This window comes from Meles meles, chromosome 11 (genome assembly GCF_922984935.1).
Source record: "Meles meles chromosome 11, mMelMel3.1 paternal haplotype, whole genome shotgun sequence".
Taxonomy (NCBI): domain Eukaryota; kingdom Metazoa; phylum Chordata; class Mammalia; order Carnivora; family Mustelidae; genus Meles; species Meles meles.
In genome coordinates this window covers 71,302,144-71,326,601 of record NC_060076.1, presented here as the reverse complement: position 1 = coordinate 71,326,601, position 24,458 = coordinate 71,302,144, and the positions used below count along the sequence as shown (strand labels likewise).

The 24,458-nt window shown below is 44.9% G+C and overlaps 1 protein-coding gene across 4 annotated transcripts in view; it reads right to left on the bottom strand.

Annotated features, from left to right (window-relative positions):
* FRMD3 (FERM domain containing 3) overlaps nt 1–24,458 on the bottom strand; it is a 315,298-nt gene that overhangs the window by 74,179 nt on the left and 216,661 nt on the right. For all 4 annotated transcript variants that reach the window (XM_046023589.1, XM_046023588.1, XM_046023590.1 and 1 more), the window contains 2 exons: nt 5,527–5,601; nt 5,166–5,234 (listed from right to left, as the gene is read on the bottom strand). In XM_046023589.1, coding sequence (XP_045879545.1) covers nt 5,166–5,234; nt 5,527–5,601 — 144 coding nt within the window. The remainder of the gene's footprint in view (nt 1–5,165; nt 5,235–5,526; nt 5,602–24,458) is intronic.

Sequence of the window (24,458 nt, the reverse complement as noted above, 5' to 3'; positions counted from 1 at the left end):
CAAAGAATCCGGGGCTCCAGACCTTGGTATTGGGTACTGGGACACCTAGAGGGCAAGATTATCAAAACCAGTATCAAAATGCCTGTCTCTCACACTTTCTCCACCAACCCCTGTAGACTACAGGTTTCCTCTCTCCTTGCAACCTTCTTAAAGTTGCCAGCTGATCCTGGTTTCATTTCAAGCAAGAGCCACCAACACAGTTATACTACCACTACCCATAAATGTAATGGCAGAATGTGATGGCCCCTTTTTTAATTTACAGAGTGGTTTACATACTTGGCCATGTTTGTTTTTATCAGTGGTCCTCTGACAGGAAAGGAGAATACCATATTCATAGATGAGGACACTGAGACTGGTGAAGTTATAGGACGTGCCTAGAGACTTCAGATAAGAGGACTCAGGTAAACTGATTCTCAGCCAGGGCTTTTGCTGTGCTCTCCACTGCCTTCCTGCATGATTTATCCTACAGCGTCCCAGAGAGGACTGTGGTCACTACTGCTACTGTCCTGCTTTCCGGCTATATGAAGTTCCACTGTGTCGGGAGGTCTTCTAGAAGATGTGCCAGCATCCCAGTCAGCTCCCACCCTGCCCTTCCAAGGTCCTGAAGTAACAGCCTCTCTGGCTGGAGTCTCTCCAAGCCAGCCAAGGGTCTGTGCCATATTTCCGTTCTCAGAATCCCCCCATCAACAGATTCTGCAAAATACCTCACCCCCTTTTATTCAGCACAGAACTTTTTTCCAATGAAACAGTGACTGGGAATAATAGGTAGAAAGGTTTTCTTCAGAAATTGTAAGGACATTCTAAGATTGGTTTCCAAAAGAATGTGGCATAGGAGCTCCTGGGTGGCTCAGTCATTAAGCATCTGCCTTCGGCTCAAGACATGATCTCGGGGTCCTGGGATCAAGCCCCGCATCCAGCTGCCTACTCAGTGGGAAGCCTGCTTCTCCCTCTCCCACTCCCCTACCTTGTGCTCCCTCTCTTGCTGCCTCTCTGTCAAATAAATAAAATCTTTAAAAAAAAAAAAAAAGCAAAACTGATGGCATAATATAGAGCAACTAACACAAGGCTCATGGAATTCCTATACCAGTCCTTGAGTGAAGCAAGTGCTGTTGGCCTGTCATCCAAACTCCAACTGAAGACACGTTAATGAGGACATGTCTGTTAAATTCCGGCTTCCCATTTTTGGATGAGAGACAGGAATAATACATCACCTCACATTCATATGGCATTTTCTAACTTTTTTAAAGCACATTATTTTTATGCCCATAACAAAATCTAGAAGTTGGGCAAAGTAATATTTGGAATCTCATTTTATAGATAAGTAAATTGATGATCAGGTAAGTTAAGAGACTTACCCAAGACCACACAGCCCATAAGCAAGTTCATGACCCCTAGACTGGTGCTGTTTCAAGTCCAAATGCTGCCTCTGGGTGTCCTCCAATGGTGGCTGTTGTGCCCAGGTGGCTCACACAGCCAGCCCTGGGCTCACCAAGCAGCAACCTTTTGCCTCCCTGGACCACTGGCGTGGGTGAGCGATTCTCACCAAGTAGCCAGCCCGGGAGGGCTTTGCTAGAGGGATCCTGTCACCAGCAAAGATCAATGAGCAATTATGAGAGTTAGTTTTTCTCTTTTTGAAAAAAAAGAAAAATCTCAAGACAGGGTCCTTGATCTGTGTTGTCTCTCTCTCTAAACACACAAACCTCAGCAAAGGCAGTATCCCATGAACTTGCTATTCTTTGAAGAGTACACTCTCAACCATGAGGAAAGACAACTAACTTGAGACCTTACCACCGCCATTCTAAAGGAGCGCTCTTCTATTAACAGAGCCAGAGAAAGAGTTCATTACTATACTCTCACTTTTGAGAGCCACATCAAAGAAGCCAAAAAATTAAAAACTAATTGATTAAGAGAAAAAATGTCCTACCACGCAACTGGCCACTAGGAAGAAATGAGAAGTTGCAATTGAAAGTGGTACATCTCCTTGGCTCTGATTGCATTATTGCCTCATGGGAAGGCAAGGTCCCCAGGGCAGCACCCTGGACAGATCTCAGGTCTTGGAAAACAGCCCGCATTCTGATGTCACCCCACACCCCTAGTTCACACGTTCAATCACCAATTATGTATTGACCTCTATTATGTGACAAGTGCTGTGTTAGGTGTTGAGTGATACTCAGATGACCAAACAGACACAAGCCTTTTCCTCCCACAGCTCTGCATCATTACTTTAAATGAAGCTCTGCATCATCACTTTAAACAAAAATTTCCTTATATTGTCAGAGACTGGAGAAATACTGCCCAAAAGCTGAGGACCAGATGTCCTGAGCATGTGGACCCAATAGGCTTTCATATACACATAAAAGTGGTCAGTAGAAGAGAAAGAAAAGGCATGTGAACCAGTGTCTTAAGGGGCTATAGGTCCTGGTTTGCAATAACATCCCTGGGGGATTGTAGAAGATTCTAGAAAAGGGAGACTATAAATTGACTGATGCCTTCTTTCCCATCTGCTCTGGTGGTTCGGTCCCTTCTGGGAAAAGATTCTCATTATGGCCATTCTGCTCCCCTCACTCCCACAGCCTGGCAACTCAAAGTGTGGTCTCTGAACCAGCCACATGGCCACCACTAGGGAGCTCATTAGAAAGGTCAGATTCATGAATCAGAATCTGATTTTAACAAGATCCGTAGGCGACCCCTGTCTAAATTAAAGTTTGAGAAGCCCTGATCTAAGAGGGAATCCTTGATTCCCATAAATTATGCATCTCTCAATTGGAAAAAGAAATACTTTTTCAAATTATTTCTGATCTCATTAGCCAATGATGATTACGGGATTCTTAGAAAGTCTTACGTATTGGGAATATGAGTCTCTGAAAGCATACTGTTAAAAAGTGTCCTTCTTTGTGCTTGACCCATCAAGAGAACTCCCCAGCATCAAATATTTCTTCTTCTTCTTCTTTTTTTCTTTAAGATCAAACACTCACACTTCAAGTTAGAAGACTAAAACCCAAGCAAAGCCCCTGGGGCGGTTCTGCCTCCCAGCTTCTAAGAGAATGCCAGAGGTTTTCTGGGTGGCAAATGCTAAAAAGAAAAGAACACAGGCTTAGGTCTGCCACAGAACAGAATTTATGTCTTTAGATAGATCTTTTTCCTTTAACTTTTAACTCTGAGACCCAAGTTCCCCAGACAACAGATGCATCTAATTAGGTGATCCTTAAGGTCATTTCTGGCCGAGTCTAGGAAAGTTAAACGAGACTTTTTTTTAATCATTTCCTCTTTTTCATTTCAGCCACGCTTTGTAACCAGTGGTAGAAGAGGGGCTGTAAAGACTATTTTAAAATTAAATAGATACAAAGAAAGGATGAATACCCAACTTTTGTAGCAACATGGACGGGACTGGAAGAGATTATGCTGAGTGAAATAAGTCAAGCAGAGAGAGTCAAGAATCATATGGTTTCACTTATTTGTGGAGCATAACAAATAACGTGGAGGACATGGGGAGATGGAGAGGAGAAGGGAGCTGAGGGAAATTGGAAGGGGAGGTGAACCATGAGAGACTATGAACTCTGAAAAACAACCTGAGGGTTTTGAAAGGGCGGGGGGTGGGAGGTTGGGGGGAGCCAGGTGGTGGGTATTATGGAGGGCACATATTGCATGGAGCACTGGGTGTGGTGCATAAACAATGAATTCTGTTATGCTGAAAAGAAATTTAAAAAAAGAAAAAGAAAAAAATACAAAGAAAAGACTAGTGTAATCAAGGGATAGGTTAGAAAACCTCCATGGTTTTGGACTAAGGTGCCCCCTGGCTTCAGTGCTCCCTAACCCTACTGCTTTCTCCTGCTTCTGCAGATGTGCACATGACCACTGCCCACTGGGTCACCTGAATCAGGAATGAATTCTTCTCTGTACATGTCTTCATAGGCTCCTGTGCCAACTCTAGTCCTACTCCCTGGTGGGGGAGAGAAGTGCTATCTGGATGTCTGGCCAGGCTGGCTCAGCCACACTTCCAAGAGGCCCAACAACCCAGGCAATAGTGTAAGAGACACCCGGCTCACTGGGTCATGCCAGAAATAGGAGACTGCGCAAATGCAAGCCTAAGGGAGACTCCTCCAAGTCCAAAGGGGAAGGAAGGAACAGGTGCCAACCTGTGTGTGGGAACCTCCTAAAAAATCTAACTTAGGATGGTCTTGCCCTCAAAAAGGAGAACATCATGATGAGAATGTTAAGCCTTAGATATTTAGCAGGAAAAAAATAAATAAATAAAAATAAAGTGTTGCCTCTCTTGTTTGAGATTTTACAGCTATACTTTATTGTGTAATGTTATGGTTCCCTTTCTGTAAAACCTTATTTTTGGTGATCTAAATAAAGTGTTGCCCATCTTGTTGCAAAGAAAAAAAAAAATAATAAAGTGTTGCCTCTCTTGTTTGAGATTTTACAGCTATACTTTATTGTGTAATGTTATGGTTCCCTTTCTGTAAAACCTTATTTTTGGTGATCTAAATAAAGTGTTGCCCATCTTGTTGCAAAGAAAAAAAAAAAAAAGATATTTAGCAGGTCTGAGGTTTAGGGTGTGCAACGATCTGTGTCTCATGGTGATATAAAGTCTAACATGACCAAGAGAATATTTAACAAACAGCAACAGACTGCCACATTACGAAGACGCGTGCTCTTGAACCACTAATGACTGTTTCTCATTTCTCTGAGAAACCTTTGGGAGTGAGGAGCCCCAGAAACAAGGAGCACCCCCTCCCTTCCTCATGTGAAACTAAGAGAAGTCGGGGTCAGTGGGTACTGGCCACATCTGACAAACAGAGGCAGGAAGAGAGAATAGTTCTAAGAGGGCAGGATGACAGACTCAGCCAGGAGAGGACACCACCATGCCTCACACACACTCTTCATGTGACACTCCAGGCCCAATCAAGCCAATGACTTCCCACAGAGCAAGCGACTCAGAATGGAGTCGGGCCACACTCATGCCATGGCCCTGTCAAGTCTGTCCCTGAGAGATTTCCAGGACAGCGAGGGTGCCAGGCCTGGAAACAGATGTATCCATACCGATACGCGTACAGGCAGCCTTATGCCTCCTCCTGATACAGAGAATTGGGCAACGCAAGCCTGAAATCCTTCTGTCCATCCCTGAAGCTTCCCAGAGCCCCAGAGATCACCCCACTTACCTGTGTACCTCCGGAGGTTCCCTCTGGATCTTGGAGCTGGCCTCCACCACCTCTTTGGCAACTTTACCACTGCAAAAAAGAAACACAACGTCTGTGCACACACACTCAGAGCAGAAGGGGAGGGGTGTGCGCATGTATTTTTTTTTTTAACTTCACAATGGCCTGATCCGCTCTAGAAACCCACACCTTCTCTTCCTCCATGAGAGAAGTTACAGTGGAATTTGAAGGGGGCCCATGAGTGTCAGACATGTGTGAAATGGGAAGGGAGGACCAAAACAGACATACAAACCAAAGAGCACTGATTTAGTAAATGGAAGCCCCCACCCCAACCCACCATCAAAATGGAACCACAGGTACCCACCTATATCGAAATCTACTTCCTTTAAAAAATATCTTGCTGCTTGACACTGTCTTGATCTGACTGGACTTCGCATACCTTTAAGAAGAAGCAAAACAGAGATGGTAGTGACACTGTCGAGTCTGAGTGAGACACCAATAAAGTGTGATGATTGGGTATTTTTTACTATAAGAAATATATGTTATTGGAGGATTGCTTGCATGCACAGACACCTAAAAGAGAAGTTTCACCAAAAAATATTCACTTTCAGGGGGAGGAGTCAAGATGGCGGAGAAGTAGCAGGCTGAGACTACATCAGGTAGCAGGAGATCAGCTCAATAGCTTATCTAAACATTGCAAACACCTACAAATCCAATGGGAGATCGAAGAGAAGAAGAACAGCAATTCTAGAAACAGAAAATCAACCACTTTCTGAAAGGTAGGACTGGCGGGGAAGTGACTCTAAAACGACGGGAAGATAGACCGTGGGGGGAGGGGCTAGCTCCCGGCAAGCGGCGGAGCAACGGAGCACAAAATCAGGACTTTTAAAAGTCTGTTCCACTGAGGGACATTGCTCCAGAGGCTAAACCAGGGTGAAGCCCACGCAGGGTCAGCGGGGCCCCAGGTCCCGCAGGGTCACAGAAGGATCGGGGGTGTCGGAGTGTCGCAGAGCTCGCAGGTATTAGAACAGAGAAGCCGGCTGCAGAGACAGAGCCCAGGACTGAACTCTCAGCTCGGGGTTACCTTGAACTGGTCGCGGGCTGGGTGAACTCGGAGCGCGGCTAGAGGCTGGGGATACGGGAGTGATTGGGTGCTGTCCTCTGGGGGCGCACTGAGGAGTGTGGCCCCAGGCTCTCGGCTCCTCTGGGCCGGAGACTAGGAGGCCGCCATTTTCATTCCCGTCCTCCAGAACTCTACGGAAAGCATTCAGGGAACAGAAGCTCGCAAAAGCGAACCCGAGCCGATTACTTAGTCCAGCCCCTGGTAAGGGCGGTGCAATCCCGCCTCGGGCAAAGACACTTGAGAGTCCATACAACAGGCCCCTCCCCCAGAAGACCAATAAAATATCCAGCCAGGACAAAGTTCATCTATCAAGGAAACCAGGTTCAATTCCTAAGACAGCAGCGCAATTCCAGAGGAGGAGAAAGCAAAGCACGGAACTCATGGCTTTCTTCCCATGATTCTTTAGTCTTGCGGCTAATTCAATTTTTTTTTCTTTTTTCAATTTTTTTTCTTTTTTTCTTTTCTCTTCTTCTGCTAAATTTTTTAAAATTTTTACCCCTTTTTTAACGTTTTTTGACTAGTTTATCTAAATATTTATATTTTTTCTTTATTTGTTTTTTTTTTAATTTTTTTCTTTTTTTTCTGAACCTCTTTTTATCCCCTTTCTCCCCCCCACAATTTGGGGTCTCTTCTGATTTCGTTACAGCGCATTTTTCTGGGGTCTTTGCCACCCTTTTAGTATTTTATTTGATCCTTCATATCCTCTTATCTGGACAAAATGACAAGGCTGAAAAAATCACCACAAACAAAAGAACAAGAGACAGTACCGAAGGCTAAGGACCTAATCAACACTGACATTGGTAATATGTCAGATCAAGGGTTCAGAATGATGATTCTGAACGTTCTAGCCGGGCTCGAAAAAGGCATGGAAGATATTAGAGAAACCCTCTCTGGAGATATAAAAGCCCTTTCTGGAGAAATTAAAGAACTAAAATCTAACCAAGTTGAAATAAAAAAAGCTATTAATGAGGTGCAATCAAAAATGGAGTTTCTCACTGCTAGGAAAAATGAGGCAGAAGAAAGAATTAGTGATATAGAAGACCAAATGAAAGAGAATAAAGAAGTCGAGCAATAGAGGGACAAACAGCTACTGGATCATGAGGGGAGAATTTGAGAGATAAGTGACACTATAAGACGAAACAACATTAGAATAATTGGAATTGCAGAAGAAAAAGAAACAGAGAGGGGAGCAGAAGGTCTATTGGAGAGAATTATTGGAGAGAATTTCCCTAATATGGCAAAGGGAAGAAGCATCAAAATCCAGGAGGTGCAGAGAACCCCCCTCAAAGTCAACAAGAATAGGTCCACACCCCGTCACCTAATAGTAAAATTTACAAGTCTTAGTGACAAAGAGAAAATCCTGAAAGCAGCCAGGGAAAAGAAGTCTATAACATACAGTGGTAAAAATATTAGATTGGCAGCAGACTTATCCACAGAGACCTGGCAGGCCAGGAAGAGCTGGCATGATATATTCAGAGCACTAAACGAGAAAAACATGCAGCCAAGAATACTCTATCCAGCTAGGCTATCACTGAAAATAGAAGGAGAGATAAAAACCTTCCAGGACAAACAAAAACTGAAAGAATTTGCAAACACCAAACCAGCTCTACAGGAAATATTGAAAGGGGTCCTCTAAGCAAAGAGAGAGCCTAAAAGTAGTAGATCAGAAAGGTACAGAGACAATATACAGTAACAGTCATCTTACAGGCTAATAATGGCACTAAATTCATATCTCTCAATAGTTACCCTGAATGTTAATGGGCTAAATGCCCCAATCAAAAACACAGGATATCAGAATGGATAAAAAAAAAACAAAACCCATCAGTATGTTGCCTACAAGAAACTCATTTTAGACGCGAAGACACCTCCAGATTTAAAGTGAGGGGGTGGAAAACAATTTACCATGCTAATGGGCATCAGAAGAAAGCTGGGGTGGCGATTCTTATATCAGATCAATTAGATTTTAAGCCAAAGACTATAATAAGAGATGAGGAAGGACACTATATCCTACTCAAAGGGTCTGTCCAACAAGAAGATCTAACAATTTTAAATATCTATGCCCCTAACGTGGGAGCAGCCAACTATATCAACCAATTAATAACAAAATCAAAGAAACACATCAATAATAATACAATAATAGTAGGGGACTTGAACACTCCCCTCACTGAAATGGACAGATTATCCAAGCAAAAGATCAACAAGGAAATAAAGGCCTTAAATGACACACTGGACCAGATGGACATCACAGATATATTCAGAACATTTCATCCCAAAGCAACAGAATACACATTCTTCTCTAGTGCACATGGAACCTTCTCCAGAATAGATCACATCCTGGGTCACAAATCAGGTCTCAACCGGTATCAAAAGATTAGGATCATTCCCTGCATATTTTCAGACCATAATGCTCTGAAGCTAGAACTCAATCACAAGAGGAAAGCTGGAAAGAACCCAAATACATGGAGACTAAACAGCATCCTTCTAAAGAATGAATGGGTCAACCAGGAAATTAAAGAAGAATTGAAAAAATTCATGGAAACAAATGATAATGAAAACACAAAGGTTCAAAATCTGTGGGACACAGCAAAGGCAGTCCTGAGAGGAAAATATATAGCAGTACAAGCCTTTCTCAAGAAACAAGAAAGGTGTCTAGTACACAACCTAACCCTACATGTAAAGGAGCTGGAGAAAGAACAAGAAAGAAACCCTAAACCCAGAAGGAGAAGAGAAATCATAAAGATCAGAGCAGAAATCAATGAAGTAGAAACCAAAAAAACAATGGAAAAAATCAATGAAACTAGGAGCTGGTTCTTTGAAAGAATCAATAAGATTGATAAACCCCTGGCCAGACTTATCAAAAAGAAAATGGAAAGGACCCACATAAATAAAATCATGAATGAAAGAGGAGAAATCACAACTAACACCAAAGAAATACAATTATAAGAACATACTATGAGCAACTCTACGCCAACAAATTTGACAATCTGGAAGAAATGGATGCATTCCTAGAGACATATAAACTACCACAACTGAACCAGGAAGAAAGAGAAAACCTGAACAGGCCCATAACCAGTAAGGAGATTGAAACAGTCATCCAAAATCTCCAAACAAACAAAAGCCCAGGGCCAGACGGCTTCCCAGGGGAATTCTACCAAACATTTAAAGAAGAACTCATTCCTATTCTCCTGAAACTGTTCCAAAAAATAGAAATGGAAGGAACACTTCCAAACTCATTCTATGAGGCCAGCATCACCTTGATCCCAAAACCAGACAAGGATCCCACCAAAAAAGAGAACTACAGACCAATATCCTTGATGAACACAGACGCAAAAATTCTCGCCAAAATACTAGCCAACAGGATTCAACAGTACATTAAAAGGATTATTCACCATGATCAAGTGGGATTTATTCCAGGGCTGCAGTGTTGGTTCAACATCTGCAAATCAATCAATGTGATAGGACACATTAATAAAAGAAAGAACAAGAACCATATGATACTCTCAATAGATGCTGAAAAAGCATTTGACAAAGTACAGCATCCCTTCCTGATCAAAATTCTTCAAAGTGTAGGGATAGAGGGCACATACCTCAATATTATCAAAGCCATCTATGAAAAACCCACCGCAAATATCATTCTCAATGGAGAAAAACTGAAAGCTTTTCCGCTAAGGTCAGGAACACGGCAGGGATGTCCATTATCACCCCTGCTATTCAACATAGTACTAGAAGTCCTAGCTTCAGCAATCAGACAACAAAAAGAAATTAAAGGCATCCAAATTGGCAAAGAAGAAGTCAAACTATCACTCTTCGCAGATGATATGATAGTATATGTGGAAAACCCAAAAGACTCCACTCCAAAACTGCTAGAACTTGTCCAGGAATTCAGTAAAGTGTCAGGATATAAAATCAATGCACAGAAATCAGTTGCATTTCTGTACACCAACAACAAGACAGAAGAAAGGAAAATTAAGGAGTCAATCCCATTTACAATTGCACCCAAAACTATAAGATACCTAGGAATAAACCTAACCAAAGAGGCTAAGAATCTATACACAGAAAATTATAAAGTACTCATGAAAGAAATTGAGGAAGACACAAAGAAATGGAAAAATGTTCCATGCTCCTGGATTGGAAGAATAAATATTGTGAAAATGTCTATGCTACCTAAAGCAATCTACACATTTAATGCAATCCCTATCAAAATACCATCCATTTTTTTCAAAGAAATGGAACAAATAATCCTAAAATTTATATGGAACCAGAAAAGAACTCAAATAGCCAAAGGAATATTGAAGAACAAAGCCAAAGTTGGTGGCATCACAATTCCAGACTTCAAGCTCTATTACAAAAGCTGTCATCATCAAGACACCATGGTACTGTCACAAAAACAGACACATAGATCAGTGGAACAGAATAGAGAGCCCAGAAATAGACCCTCAACTCTATGGGCAACTAATCTTCGACAAAGCAGGAAAGAATGTCCAATGGAAAAAAGACAGCCTCTTCAATAAATGGTGCTGGGAAAATTGGACAGCCACATGCAGAAAAATGAAATTGGACCACTTCCTTACACCACACACAAAAATAGACTCAAAATGGATGAAGGACCTCAATGTGAGAAAGGAATCCATCAAAATCCTTGAGGAGAAAGCAGGCAGCAACCTCTTCGACCTCAGCCGCAGCAACATCTTCCTAGGAACAACGGCAAAGGCAAGGGAAGCAAGGGCAAAAATGAACTATTGGGATTTCATCAAGATCAAAAGCTTTTGCACAGCAAAGGAAACAGTTCACAAAACCAAAAGACAACTGACAGAATGGGAGAAGATATTTGCAAACGACACATCAGATAAAGGGCTCGTATCCAAAATCTATAAGGAACTTAGCAAACTCAACACCCAAAGAACGAACAATCCAATCAAGAAATGGGCAGAGGACATGAACAGACATTTCTGCAAAGAAGACATCCAGATGGCCAACAGACACATGAAAAAGTGCTCCACGTCACTCGGCATCAGGGAAATACAAATCAAAACCACAATGAGTCACACCAGTCAGAATGGCTAAAATTAACAAGTCAGGAAATGACAGATGCTGGCGAGGATGTGGAGAAAGGGGAACCCTCCTACACTGTTCGTGGGAATGCAAGCTGGTGCAACCACTCTGGAAAACAGCATGGAGGTTCCTCAAAATGTTGAAAATAGAACTACCCTACGACCCAGCAATTGCACTACTGGGTATTTACCCTAAAGATACAAACATAGTGATCCGAAGGGGCACGTGTACCCGAATGTTTATAGCAGCAATGTCTACAATAGCCAAACTATGGAAAGAACCTAGATGTCCATCCACAGATGAATGGATAAAGAAGATGTGGTATATATACACAATGGAATACTATGCAGCCATCAAAAGAAATGAAATCTTGCCATTTGCGACGACGTGGATGGAACTAGAGGGTATCATGCTTAGTGAAATAAGTCAATTGGAGAAAGACAACTATCATATGATCTCCCTGATATGAGGACGTGGAGAAGCAACATGGGGGGTTAGGGGGATAGGAGAAGAATAAATGAAACAAGATGGGATTGGGAGGGAGACAAACCATAAATGACTCTTAATCTCACAAAACAAACTGGGGGTTGCTGGGGGGAGGTGGGGTTGGGAGAGGGGGAGGGGGTTATGGACATTGGGGAGGGTATGTGCTATCGTGAGTGCTGTGAAGTGTGTAAACCTGGCGATTCACAGACCTGTACCCCTGGGGATAAAAATACATTATATGTTTATTAAAAAAAAAATTGGAAGGGGAGGGGAACCATAAGAGACTATGGACTCTGAAAAACAACCTGAGGGTTTTGAAGGGTCAGGGGTGGGACGTTGGGGGAACAGGTGGTGGGTAATGGGGAGGGCACGTTTTGCATGGAGCACTGGGTGTTGTGCAAAAACAATGAATACTGTTACGCTGAAAAAATAAATTTTAAAAAAAATATTTACTTTCACTACGTATACTACAGACTGCTATCCATTTCCAGCTTTTTTTTTCTTAAGTAGGCTTTATTGCCCAACATGCAGCTTGAACACAAGACCTTGAGATCGAGACTCACATGCTCTACCAACTGAGCCAGCCAGGTACCCCTCTTTCTGTTTTTTCTAAATACTGGTGATGGCCTACATGTTTAGTTTCAGAATCCATTACTGGGTCACAATCTGCAGAAAGGACCAAGCAATACTGACGATCAAAAGGGACTCTTTCCCAATTTCCACTTGAAAGATACGGAGAAGATGGGTTGTGTCACGTGGTATCAAGGTCCCGGTTGCCGGGAGCCGGGTGGGGGTTGGCTTTCACTCCTGTGCCTGGGACAACACTGCAGCAGAAGACAGCTTCCCAGAGACACAGGTCACTCACCATGTCACCAAGAAGCCACCTACTGTGTACTGTCCTAAAGAGACCACAGGGCTCATATCACCGGGGATGTGGTACTGGCTGGAGTATCTCCAGTGAGGTCACCATGACACGGTGCCCCTTAAAGGAAGGCAGGCTGGGAGATGGCTAAGACACACGTGGAACCAGAAGCCCAGCCGAGCACTGATTCGGCAGCTCTGAGTGCACCCGAAACCACGAACAAAACCATAGCCCTCTGGGAAACAGTGCCAATGTGGGCTGCCCACAGGCCACACACAGGGCACCAAACTGCTGTGACAGCTGAGGTGGCCTCTCAGCAATCACTTTAAGCCTCAGGCAACTAAACCCAAATCAGAAAGAATGGCCGCCAAGGGTTCGAGACCATTTAAAATATCAAGAGTCACAAAATCTTCATAGAAAAACCACACAGAACAATACGCTATATAGAATTCTGAACGGAGACGTGCACATAGCCAGGACTCTGGTGAGAAGTTTCCACGTGGGCAGTGATCCCCAGCACTGGGCATCTCGCAAGCCTTGGCTCCTTTGTTCGGCAACTGTTAACCAAATGCCAAGCCTGGTCCACATCCTCCCCCGCCATGTTCAGGGGAGACACAGGCCTCTGCATTCATGGAGTGTAAGATCTAGAAGGGAAACGGATATCAGTCTAAAAACCAGACATATAAGTGAAGAACTATAAATTGCGGTGGGGGCCGTGAAGGAAAAGATGAAATGACAGCACGGGAGGGGGAGACTAATCCAGCCCGGGGGCCAGGGGTCTGAGCTGAGATCCGGGGATGGGAAGGCGTTAACTGGGCAGGTGGTGAGCAGTGTTCTGGGCCACAGGCTCAGTAGGCACAAAGCCCGGAGAGCTTGAGCACTGGAGGAACTAAAAAGATCTGCTCTGCATTTCCCCATGTTGTTATTATTGTAATTACAAGCCCACACACATACATTGTCCCCCTAATTTAGCAGGGCCTGACCTTAAGCTGTCCTAGTTAAGGATTTTGGCCTTTGTCCTTAGAACAATAGAAAGCCATAGGCATGCTCTTTTGCAAAGATGCCCCTTCTCCCCTTCCACTTTTGCAAATGGCCCGAGCCAACAGAGAAGGGCACTGGGGACAAGTGAGGAGCAGGGAGATGAGACCAGAGCGGACAGGGTACAGACTGGGGGAGGCGGGATTCCATTTCAAGGCAGAGCCTGGAGACAAGGGCGTGGGAGCCCTTGAGGATGGGGTTTAGTGGGGTGGGAGCATATGAGATCCAGACCCAGGAGGCCCCTGACACCTGGGACAGACTGTGCCGGCTGCTGGCCAGAGCTAGGCTAGCAGATCACATGTAGTCAAGAGGATAAAAATCCCCAGCAAGGCACACTAACATGGGACAGGAGTCCCACGGTGCCCTCCTTCACCAGCAAGGACACGCCCGCTCCAGGTGCACCTGCCCACCCCCACCCCCTACACACACGCGTGCACATACACACACACACACACACACACACACCCCTAGGGAGACATGTTATCTACAGGAGCCTGAGAAAAGGGTGATCTTCAGCTCCTCCCCATCTTCTTGGCAGGATTTTTGCTCCCAAGCCTTAGAGTTAGGAGGCAGAGAAACCCTTAAAGAAGTTTCTGTCATTAGGAGCACCTGGGTGGCTCAGTCTGCCTTCAGCTCAGGTCATAATCCCAGGGTCCTGGGATCTAGGCTGTGCTGGGCTCCCTGTTCAGCGGGGAGCTTCTCCCTCTCCCTGCCTCTCCGCCTGCTTGTGTATCACGTGCGAGCTCTCTCCCTCTGTCAAATAAATAAAACCTTCAAAAAAAAAAAAAAAAAGAAGCTTCAGTCTTTAAGATGTTTATTATTACTGTTATAGGTTCTAAAGATCCTTGGGGTGAAGCAGTCTGCAAAGCAGATAAAGAGCCTTAATTGCAGCTTTTAACCCATGAAAGTAATGTAACATTGCACCAACTACACCTCAGTAAAAACAGTAATTAATGAAAAAAGAAAAAGAGCCTTAATTGGAGTTTTCAGATGCAACTCGGTGCCCAGGTGATAGAAGATACCAGAAGCCCAAAGAGCTGTGGCAAGCCCAGCTGTTCTAGGGAGCCTCTTGTGGTGAGAGGAGGCAGCTGGGCTTTTCACTGGTTTTGCCTCCCTGGACTGGCTCTGCTCTCTTGGTCAGAGGCCCCAGGGTGCGCTGCCTCTGCCCAAACCCTCAGAAGATCCATCTCGCAGAGACAGTGAAGAGCCTGCCTGCTCGGGTCGTGAGGGTGCCAAGAGCACTGGCTTCTTTCTGGAGGCTGATTGTCCTTAAGGAACATTTGTGTCATGTCATTTGCTCAGAGACACTCTCCTGAGAGCGTGACCGCCAGCTCCCCGCCCTTGCAAACACGCAGGCACACGGCCCATCATGTCCGGGCTGCGAGCTTCAGTGCACTTTTCAAGGGGCATTTATCCGGTTGAACAACCCCGGGGAAGTGCATGAGGGTGGAGGGAGATGTGAGGGGAAAGGAAAGTGGTGGGGGGATAGGACACGCCTCTCGTTGTTCCCAAAGCTGGCCGCATGCCAGCAGCATCTGGAAGAAGGGTTATAATGCCGGTGCCCAGGCTCCATCCCTAGAGAGTCTCCTCTAGCAGGCATGGTGTTTTTAATCAAACACTCCAACATCATTCCAAGGCAGCCCACTGGGAACCTCTAAGTCCCCAAATTCTCCTTGAACGACCCAGGAGGTGGTGTTTTACCTGGAAGAGCAGAGGCCCGAGGCCCCTCCCTGCTTTTGGTCGGAGACCTTGATCAAGTCATGCAGCTTTCCCTAGTCTTAATTTTTCCATGACTTCTTTAAGTGGGGGAGGGGACTAAAATTCTTAATTCATAGTGTTCTGAGGAGGGTTCAATGAGATCAAGTTATCTGAAAGCATCAGCTCATTATGTATATTTCCCTCCCTCCCTCCCTAAAATCACTCTCAAAACCTCTCCATTGACTTCTCACTCTTGAGCCACGGAGATTCTGGGGAACAATTTCAAACCCTCTGACAACCCATGAGAGATCCTTTCTGCTCTAACCAGCTGATGCACGGCAGTGCCCAGTTCCCCAGGCTCTAACATCAACAAGGAGCCTAGAGCAAACGTCTTCCCCCTGCAGGCAACGAATACACAACGAAGCTAAACAGCAGTCCTCTGTCCTCCAGGCTTCTTCCTGCCTGGCCTCTTCCCACAGCCACCTCTAACTTCCCATTAAAATCCCAGAATGTATCCCTTGTCTGTAACATAGACCGCGGAACTGCGGGAGGGGAGGGCTGGGGAGGATGGGGTGTTATATAAATATAGATATAATTTTATTTTCGAAGGTAGGATGGTGTTATTTAATGGTGGTGGTGGGTGGAGTGACAGGGCTCCAGAAGAGCTCCGGCCCACCCTGGGTCAGGGCGCCCATCCAAGCATGAACAGGACTTGGCCATCTTTCCAACCCCTGGGGAAGACATTTGCAACTGCCGCAGGGCTGAGAGGACACAGCTTCCAGACTCTCGTCTCCCGCAGGCCAGCCCCAGGCGAGCCCCTCGCCAGCCATGGCAGGAGGAGGGAGAGAGTACTTTGGGTTGTTTTTTTTGCCATAAGCGAACATTGTGCCTGTCATACAAGTGGAAATTGTTCAGTCCGAGAAACTGATATTATTTGATTTATTTAAAAACTAAAACTTGTTGGTTTTTTTTTTTTTGGAAATAATTCTTTGCACAATTGTTTTATTGTTTGACACTTAATGCACTTGTCATTTGCATGAGACAGTAGCATTCTGACCACCCTTGTACGCGGTAACCTCATCTACTTCTGATGTTTTGGTTTTTTTTTTTTAAGATGATGACTTTTAAAAAAGAGGAAAAAGAAACCACTAATTTTTGTTTTGTTTTCTTGAAAAAGTGGCAACACTATTTTGGGATTTTATTTGTGCATGGATGCACATTATTTTGATAAAGGGCAGTAACAAGTATTGGGAGCTATTTAACTACCCTCCCCCTTTTTTTTCCTCTTCACAAGGCAGTCTCGAAAAGCTATGTGAAATTTTCTCTGCGTCTTTGTACAGAGAATGAACCTGCCCCTAGTCTCTCCTTTCTCACCCTCCCTTCCCCACCCAGTGGTACTTCTACTAAATTGTTGTCTTGTTTTTTTATTTTTTAAATAAACTGACAAATGACAAAGTGGTGAGCTTATGATGTTTACATAAAAGTTCTATAAGCTGTGTATACAGTTTTTTATGTAAAATATTAAAAGACTATGATGATAAAAAAAAAAATCCCAGAATGTGGAGCGCCTGGGCAGCTCAGTGGGTTAAAGTCTCTGCCTTCCGCTCGGGTCATGATCCCAGGACCTGGAATTGAGCCCCGCATTGTGCTCTCTGCTCAGCAGTGAGCCAGCTTCCCTCTCTATCTCTGTCTCTGCCTGCCTCTCTGCCTACTTATGACCTCTGTCTGCCAAATAAATAAATCTTTAAAAAAAAATCCCAGAATGGGATTCCAAATGCTTCCAAAGCATCTCAAACATATTAATTCAGATTAATTCATTTGAGCCTCACAGTTCTCTCCTAGGAAGAAGCAATCCACCTTTTTATGTGAGGAAATTGAGGCACAGAGGGGTTACATCACGTAATCATGGTAACACGACAGAACTAGGGGAACTGTGCTGCAAATCCAGGTTTGTCTGCATTTTTAAAATACTGTGTTTAGCCATGAAGGTTCTTAGACTTCAAAGGGCACCAGATTCAACTGGCATGTGTCTTAAAACACAAGTTTCTGCTTCAGTTAAATCTGGCATGGAGCCCAAGAATCTGCATTTCCAGCAAGTTCCCAGGAGATGCTGATGCATCAAAGGACCCTACTTTGAGCATCACTGGATTAGAGCAAATAACCCTAGCCTATACATGAGCACCACCTGGGAAAGATTGATTTCTACCAACATCTAGCTCCCTCCTCCCAGATTCTGATTTTTTTAATGACAAAGTTATTGAGATATAATCCACATACCATAAAGTTTGTCCTTCTAGATTGCAGTGGTCTTGAATATAACTCACCAATTTTTTAAAAAATGAGAAAATGTTTTCATCAACCAGGAAGAACCAACCTCCCATTAACCCCTCCATCTCCTCTACTCCCAATCCTGGGCAAGACCAAATCTACTCTCTGTCTCTCTAGATTTCTCTGTTCTGGACATTGCATACAAATAGAATCATACAGTATGTGGCCTTTTATGTTTGACTTTTTTCCACTTAGCGTAATGTCCACAGCTTGGTATTTTTTGGAAAAGCTCCCGGGTGGTTCTAGCGTGCAGTCAGTGCTGAGAACCACTGGTTTGGAGCCTTGGTACTCAGAGTGTGGACCATGGGCCTGCAACACAGCCTCACCGGGGAGCTTATTAGAAATATGGACTCCAGGGGGACCTGAGTGGCTCAGTTGGCTAAGTATGAGGCTCTTGATTTCAGCTCAGGTCAGAATCCTGGGGTCGTGGGGTTGAGACCTGCATTGCACTCAGCCGGGAGTCTGCTTGAGATTTTCTCCCTTGCTCTCTGCTCCTCCCCCTGCTTGCATGGTCTCTCCCTCAAATAAATAAATCTTAAAAAAAAAAAGGAAATATGGACTCCAATGCCGCACCCTGATCTACTGAATCACACTCCACATTCTCACAGGATCTCTGGGTCATTCCCAGGCTCACACAGGTGTGGCGAGGCTCTCAGGTAGGGAGCTCTCAGGGTCCTTACCTACCAGACATAACGGTGTTTCTCTGACAAAACACATACCAGACTCTGAGGAAGAAATTTCTTAGGGACTGCCTTTGTGCCCTGCAAACAATTCCATACCAAGTCAGGGACGAAAGTGTCATTTGAGCCTCTGCAGTATCCCCAGGGCCCAACACAGCGTATGGCATAAAGCAGGTGTGACAGACTCATTGAATGGACACTTCCTGAGCCACTGAACCCTTCAGGGAATCCCTGTGCTTCCAGGGAACCCACATTCTGAGGGTGGCAGCACCTAGAAACCACACAGCATAAAGGAAACTCTGAAATGGTGACTGTCTGTGTCAGGGATCTCCTGGAGTTCGGAGCAGGAGGGAACATCAGAGTTTCTGCACTGGGTTCCATTCCCAGGCAGCAGATCTCAAACCCGATCATGGCCCTAGGCCAACGGACAACCAACCGCACATTCATGTCTTAAAAGCACACTAGGGGGGCACCTGGGTGGCTCAGTGGTTTAAGCCGCTGCCTTCGGCTCGGGTCATGATCTCAGAGTCCTGGGATCGAGTCCCGCATCAGGCTCTCTGCTTGGCAGGGAGCCTGCTTCCCTCTCACTCTCTCTGCCTGCCTCTCTGCCTACTTGTGATCTCTCTGTCAAATAAATAAATAAAATCTAAAAAAAAAAAAAAAGCACACTAGGGAATTCCTAGGCATTGGCCACTGGGCCTCCCTGTTCCCATTGCAGGTGAAGTAGAAAAAGGAGCAAACCATCCCCAAACCAGGAAACAAAATCAGAACCTTGCTCTGTCAGCCAAAACCATTACAGTGCAGCACCAGTGACCGGAGCTGGAAGCAGGTACCCAGCCCCGAGTTTAACAGAAACAGAACCCTTCAGAGTCAAAAGGATGGGGCCTGGCAACCAACGGGCACTCAAAACCCTTTCATCATTAGTGGAGGGGGAGGGGTCATGGTCACTGCTGCACATCTAAGCACTCCCCAGCAGTTATTACCAGTCATACTTTACAGATGAAAAACAAGGTTGGGGCTCAGTTCAAGTGCTTTGTTCCAGGCCACAATGCTAGGAAGTGACAGAGTCAAGACTCAAAGCTAAACCTTTCTCCTCCAAGGTCCATGCTTGTGAACACTGGCCACAGTGAGGCAAGCAAATCACACCAGAGCCCCTGTCCCCCCTGTTCTATACATGAGAAGGCTGAGGCCAGACCTGTCAGAGGCCACACAGCCCAGTCCAAACAGGCGATACCTTTCCTTCTCCATAAGGAACAGGGATGGTTATGGAAAAATGAAGGAACAAAAGGATCCAAGAGAACTCAAATCAGTATATATATTAGGGATTGGAGGTCTTCATGAAAGAGATGGGGTGGCCTGGCCTAGCCAAACCAGAGGTGCTAGGACTCAGTCACCTCTGCACAGAGTGTCCCCACTGATGGTGGGGATTTATGATGATGGTCCGATTTATGGTATGTTTAACTTAGAATGGGTTTATCAGGGTGTCACTCCATCATAAGTCAAGGAAGTCAAGGAAGATCTGTTCAGTGCCACTTGTGACCACTAAACCCTCCCAGGTCTTGGGAAGCATCCGCAGAAGACTGGAAGGGATTCCTCTGATATGCCTAGTTGGCCCACCTAATGACAGGATTATCATACTGAGCTCTTTACCAGCTGTGTACCCTAAAATGTGCAAAATTAGTTCCCCAGTTGACAGGTTTTTCTCCTTGTTCCCCCTCCTTTCAATTCTGTTTTTGTCTTTGACTCTAGCAATCAACGGACTCTGTCACACATGATAAAACAATGTGTGTGCAACAGAAAGAACTAATGTCCTAAGTTATTCTTTGATGGAGATCCTATGAGTTCACCTAAAGATCTTCAAAGCCATGCTAAACTCCTCCCAAGAAGGGCTGACTGAGAAGCCTTCAAAAGGTCTATCTACTGGGTGTTCTCCTCTCCTACTCCCGTCCCTTCCACTGTCTGTGGTCAGCAGCTATCACCCATACCCTTCCCTCCTCTGCTGCCTCTTTCATGATGGCTGAGCCCTTTGTCTGGCTCTAAGAGCTCCTCGTCCCTTGTCTCCTCCCTGTCTACTTCATGCACCCTCCCCTCCAGCCTTGCATGGCCACTCATCTTCCCCAATGTCTTCCACTTTCCTGCCTTGGTCTCTTACTCAGAATGTCCTTCCTCCATTGGAAAGGGACTTCCACCTCCTGGCTCCCCTGGCAGCAAGACTCACCCCTCCTCTGGGGTGCCCTCCAGCATTTTATTTGTACTTCCCTTTTGGTATCTCTGACGAAATACAAATCTCCTGAAGATAGGAACCATGCCTTATCAATTGATCCAGGAAATACTTTTTGAATATCTGGGGTCTTTGGCAAGTAAAAAGATGAACAAAACTTAGTTCCTACCTTCAGAGAGATCCAATTTGTATAGATACGTACATAAAAATCTACAATAAGATAGGTCACGATCCATCTTGTTTTGCATTGTTTCAAAATTCCATCTACCAGCTCCCTCATTTGTGAGAAAACATTCATTCCAAATGACTAACTAAATGTCTCTACATGATCCCTTGACAAGAACCAGATGATTTCATTAAAGGAGGAACAGAAGACTTCCAAAAGCTTAGGCTCCAAAAATAGTTTGTCAGTTTCTCAAAAAATTAAGTATAGAGTTACCCAATGACCCAAAAACTTCACTCCTAGGTAGAAACATAACAGAACTTCCCACACAAAAAAACTTTTATACAAATATTCATAGCAGCATTATTTATAATAGCTAGAAAGAGGGTACAATCCAAATGTCCATCGACTGATGAATGGATAAACAAAATGTGGTCTATCCAAACAATGGATTGTTACTCAGTTACGGAAAGAAATGCAGTACTGATGCCGGCTACCACATGATAAACCTTGAAAACATGACCTTAAAGTGAAAGAAGCCAGGCACAAAAGGCCTCAAAGCTCATAATTCTGTTTATATAAAATGTCCAGAATGGGTGAACCCATAAACACAGAAAGTAAACTAGTGGTTGCCAAGGTCTGGGGAGAGAGGGGGAATGGGGAGTGACTGTTAATGGATGCAAGGTTTCTTTTGGAGGGGATAAAAATGTTCTAGAATTGGATAGGGGTGATGGTTGAGTGACTTTGTGAATTATACTAAAAACCACTGAATGGGGGCACCTGGGTGGCCAGTGGGTTGAAGCCTCTGCCTTCAGCTCAGGTCATGCTCCCAGGGTCCTAGGATTGAGCTCTACATCAGGCTCTCTGCTCAGCAGGGAGCCTGCTTCCCTCTCTCTCCCTTTCTCTCTCTCTCTTCCTGCCTCTCTGCCCACTTGTGATTTCTGTCAAATAAATAAATAAAATCTTTTTTAAAAAAAAACATTGAATGTATACTTTAAAGGGTGATTTTTATGGTATATGATCTCAGTTAAAAACAATAGCAAAGGGTATTTACCCCAAAGATACAGATGTAGTGAAAAGAAGGGCCATTTGTACCCCAATGTTTATTGCAGCAATGGCTACGGTCGCCAAACTGTGGAAAGAACCAAGATGCCCTTCAACGGATGAATGGATAAGGAAGATGTGGTCCATATACACAATGGAGTATTATACCTCCATCAGAAAGGACGAATACCCAACTTTTGTAGCAACATGGACAGGACTGGAAGAAATTATGCTGAGCGAAATAAGTCAAGCAGAGAGAGTCAAGTATCATATGGTCTCACTTATTTGTGGAGCATAACAAATAACATGGAGGACATGGGGAGATGGAGAGGAGAGGGAGTTGATGGAAACTGGAAGGGGAGATGAACCATGAGAGACTATGGACTCTGAAAAACAACCATAGGGTTATGAAGGGGCGGTGGGAGGGGGTGGGGTGGGATGGGAGGTTGAGGAACCAGGTGGTGGGTAATAGGGAGGGCACGTACTGCATGGAGCACTGGGTGTGATGCCAAAACAATGAACACTGTTATGCTGTAAATAAGCAAATAAAAATAAATAAATTAAAAAAAAAAAAAAACAATAGCAAAATATAGGCATGCTTCTACTAGGGACAGAGCATCAAACCCTCTATATCTCCCTCTCTCAGCTCTCATGGACATGGACAGGACTGGATTTAAGTTGAGAGCAATCAGGTGCCCTTATATACCAGTTTCCAAACACCCCACAGGACACACTGATGTCATGAGGTGAAGATGGTCGTGGAAAGGTCTTTTTTTTTTTTTTTTTCAGCATAACAGTATTCATTGTTTTTGCACCACACCCAGTGCTCCATGCAATACGTGCCCTCCCTATTACCCACAACCTGGTTCCCCCAACCTCCCATCCCCTGCCCCTTCAAAACCCTCAGGTTGTTTTTCAGAGTCCATAGTCTCTCATGGTTCATCTCCCCTTCCAGTTTCCCTCAACTCCCTCTCCTCTCCATCTCCCCATGTCCTCCATGTTCTTTGTTATGCTCCCCAAATAAGTGAAACCATATGATACTTGACTCTCTCTGCTTGACTTATTTCACTCGGCATAATCTCTTCCAGTCCCGTCCATGTTGCTACAAAAGTTGGGTATTCATCCTTTCTGATGGAGGCATAATACTCCATTGTGTATATGTACCACATCTTCCTTATCCATTCATCCGTTGAAGGGCATCTCGGTTCTTTCCACAGTTTGGCGACTGTGGCCATTGCTGCTATAAACACTGGGGTACAGATGGCCCTTCTTTTCACTACATCTGTATCTTTGGGGTAAATACCCAGCAGTGCAATTGCAAGGTCATAGGGAAGCTCTATTCTTAATTTCTTGAGGAATCTCCACACTGTTCTCCAAAGTGGCTGCACCAACTTGCATTCCCACCAACAGTGTAAGAGGGTTCCCCTTTCTTGTGGAAAGGTCTTTTGATACATATCCTCACTCACAGGATTTTGGAGGTCATCTCACCCAAGGGCTTTCAAACCGTACTTCTGTTTTAGGATCTGCCCAGGAAAGAGAGTTCTCCCAGAACACAAGACTCTCAATGCTAAGCCTGGGGTAGGACAGGCAAATACAGACAACTGGTCACCCAGCTGCTGAGAAGCAGAGAGCAACAGGCGAAGGGTCTCCAGTCCTAATCCCAACTCTGGTCCTCACTAACAACCACAGCTCCTCTATTATTATCTTTTTACCTACTAGGCTTTGCCTACATTTCTGTTTGAGGAAAATAGTTCTGTGACTAAAAAGGATTCGCGGAGGAGTAGGAGACTTAAATATCATTGGGTCCCAGGAGTTCAGCTAGATAGTTATCAAACCATTCTTAACACTTACAAACTCAACAGGAGATCAAAGAGAAGAAGAGCAGCAATTCTAGGAACAGAAAAGTGATCACTTTCTGGAAGGTAGGACATGTGGAGAAGTGAATCCAAGGCGATACATGGGAAGAGAGACTGCAGGAGGAAGGGCCGGCTCCTGGAAAGCAGGAGAGCAGCAGAGCACAAAATGACTACTTTTAGAAATCTGCTCCACTGAGGAAAGTCATTCCAGAGGCTAAGCAGAGGGTAGAGCCTTCACAGGGACAGTGTGGTCTCAGGACCCATGGGGTCACAGAAAGACCGGGGGTGCCTGAGTGCAGCAGAGCTCCCAGGTATCAGAGTGGAGAAGCGGGCTGCAGAGACGGAGCTGAGGAGTGGGCTCTCAGCTCGGGGTTACCTTAAACCATGATCCAAGGCTTAGTCGGGCCACTGCTCTTCCAGCAGGGACCTCCACAAAGGGCAGAGCCAGGGAGACCCCCCCTTTCCTCCTCCAGAAGAAGTGGCGCAGGAGTGCGCTGCAGGAATCTGCTGGGTTTGGAGACTTCAAATGGGGCCATGTGCCAGAGACAGAAATGCTCTGTCACAGGCCGGGTGAGCTCAGAGTGTGGCCAGAGACCAGGGAGACTGTTTTTCTATGAGGGCGCATTGAAGAGTGGACCTCTTTGCTCCTCTGGGCCAGAGATTGCGAGGCTACCATCTTCATTCCCGTCCTCCAAAGTGGTACGGAAAGCATTCAGGGAACAAAAGCTTCTGAGAGCGAACCCAA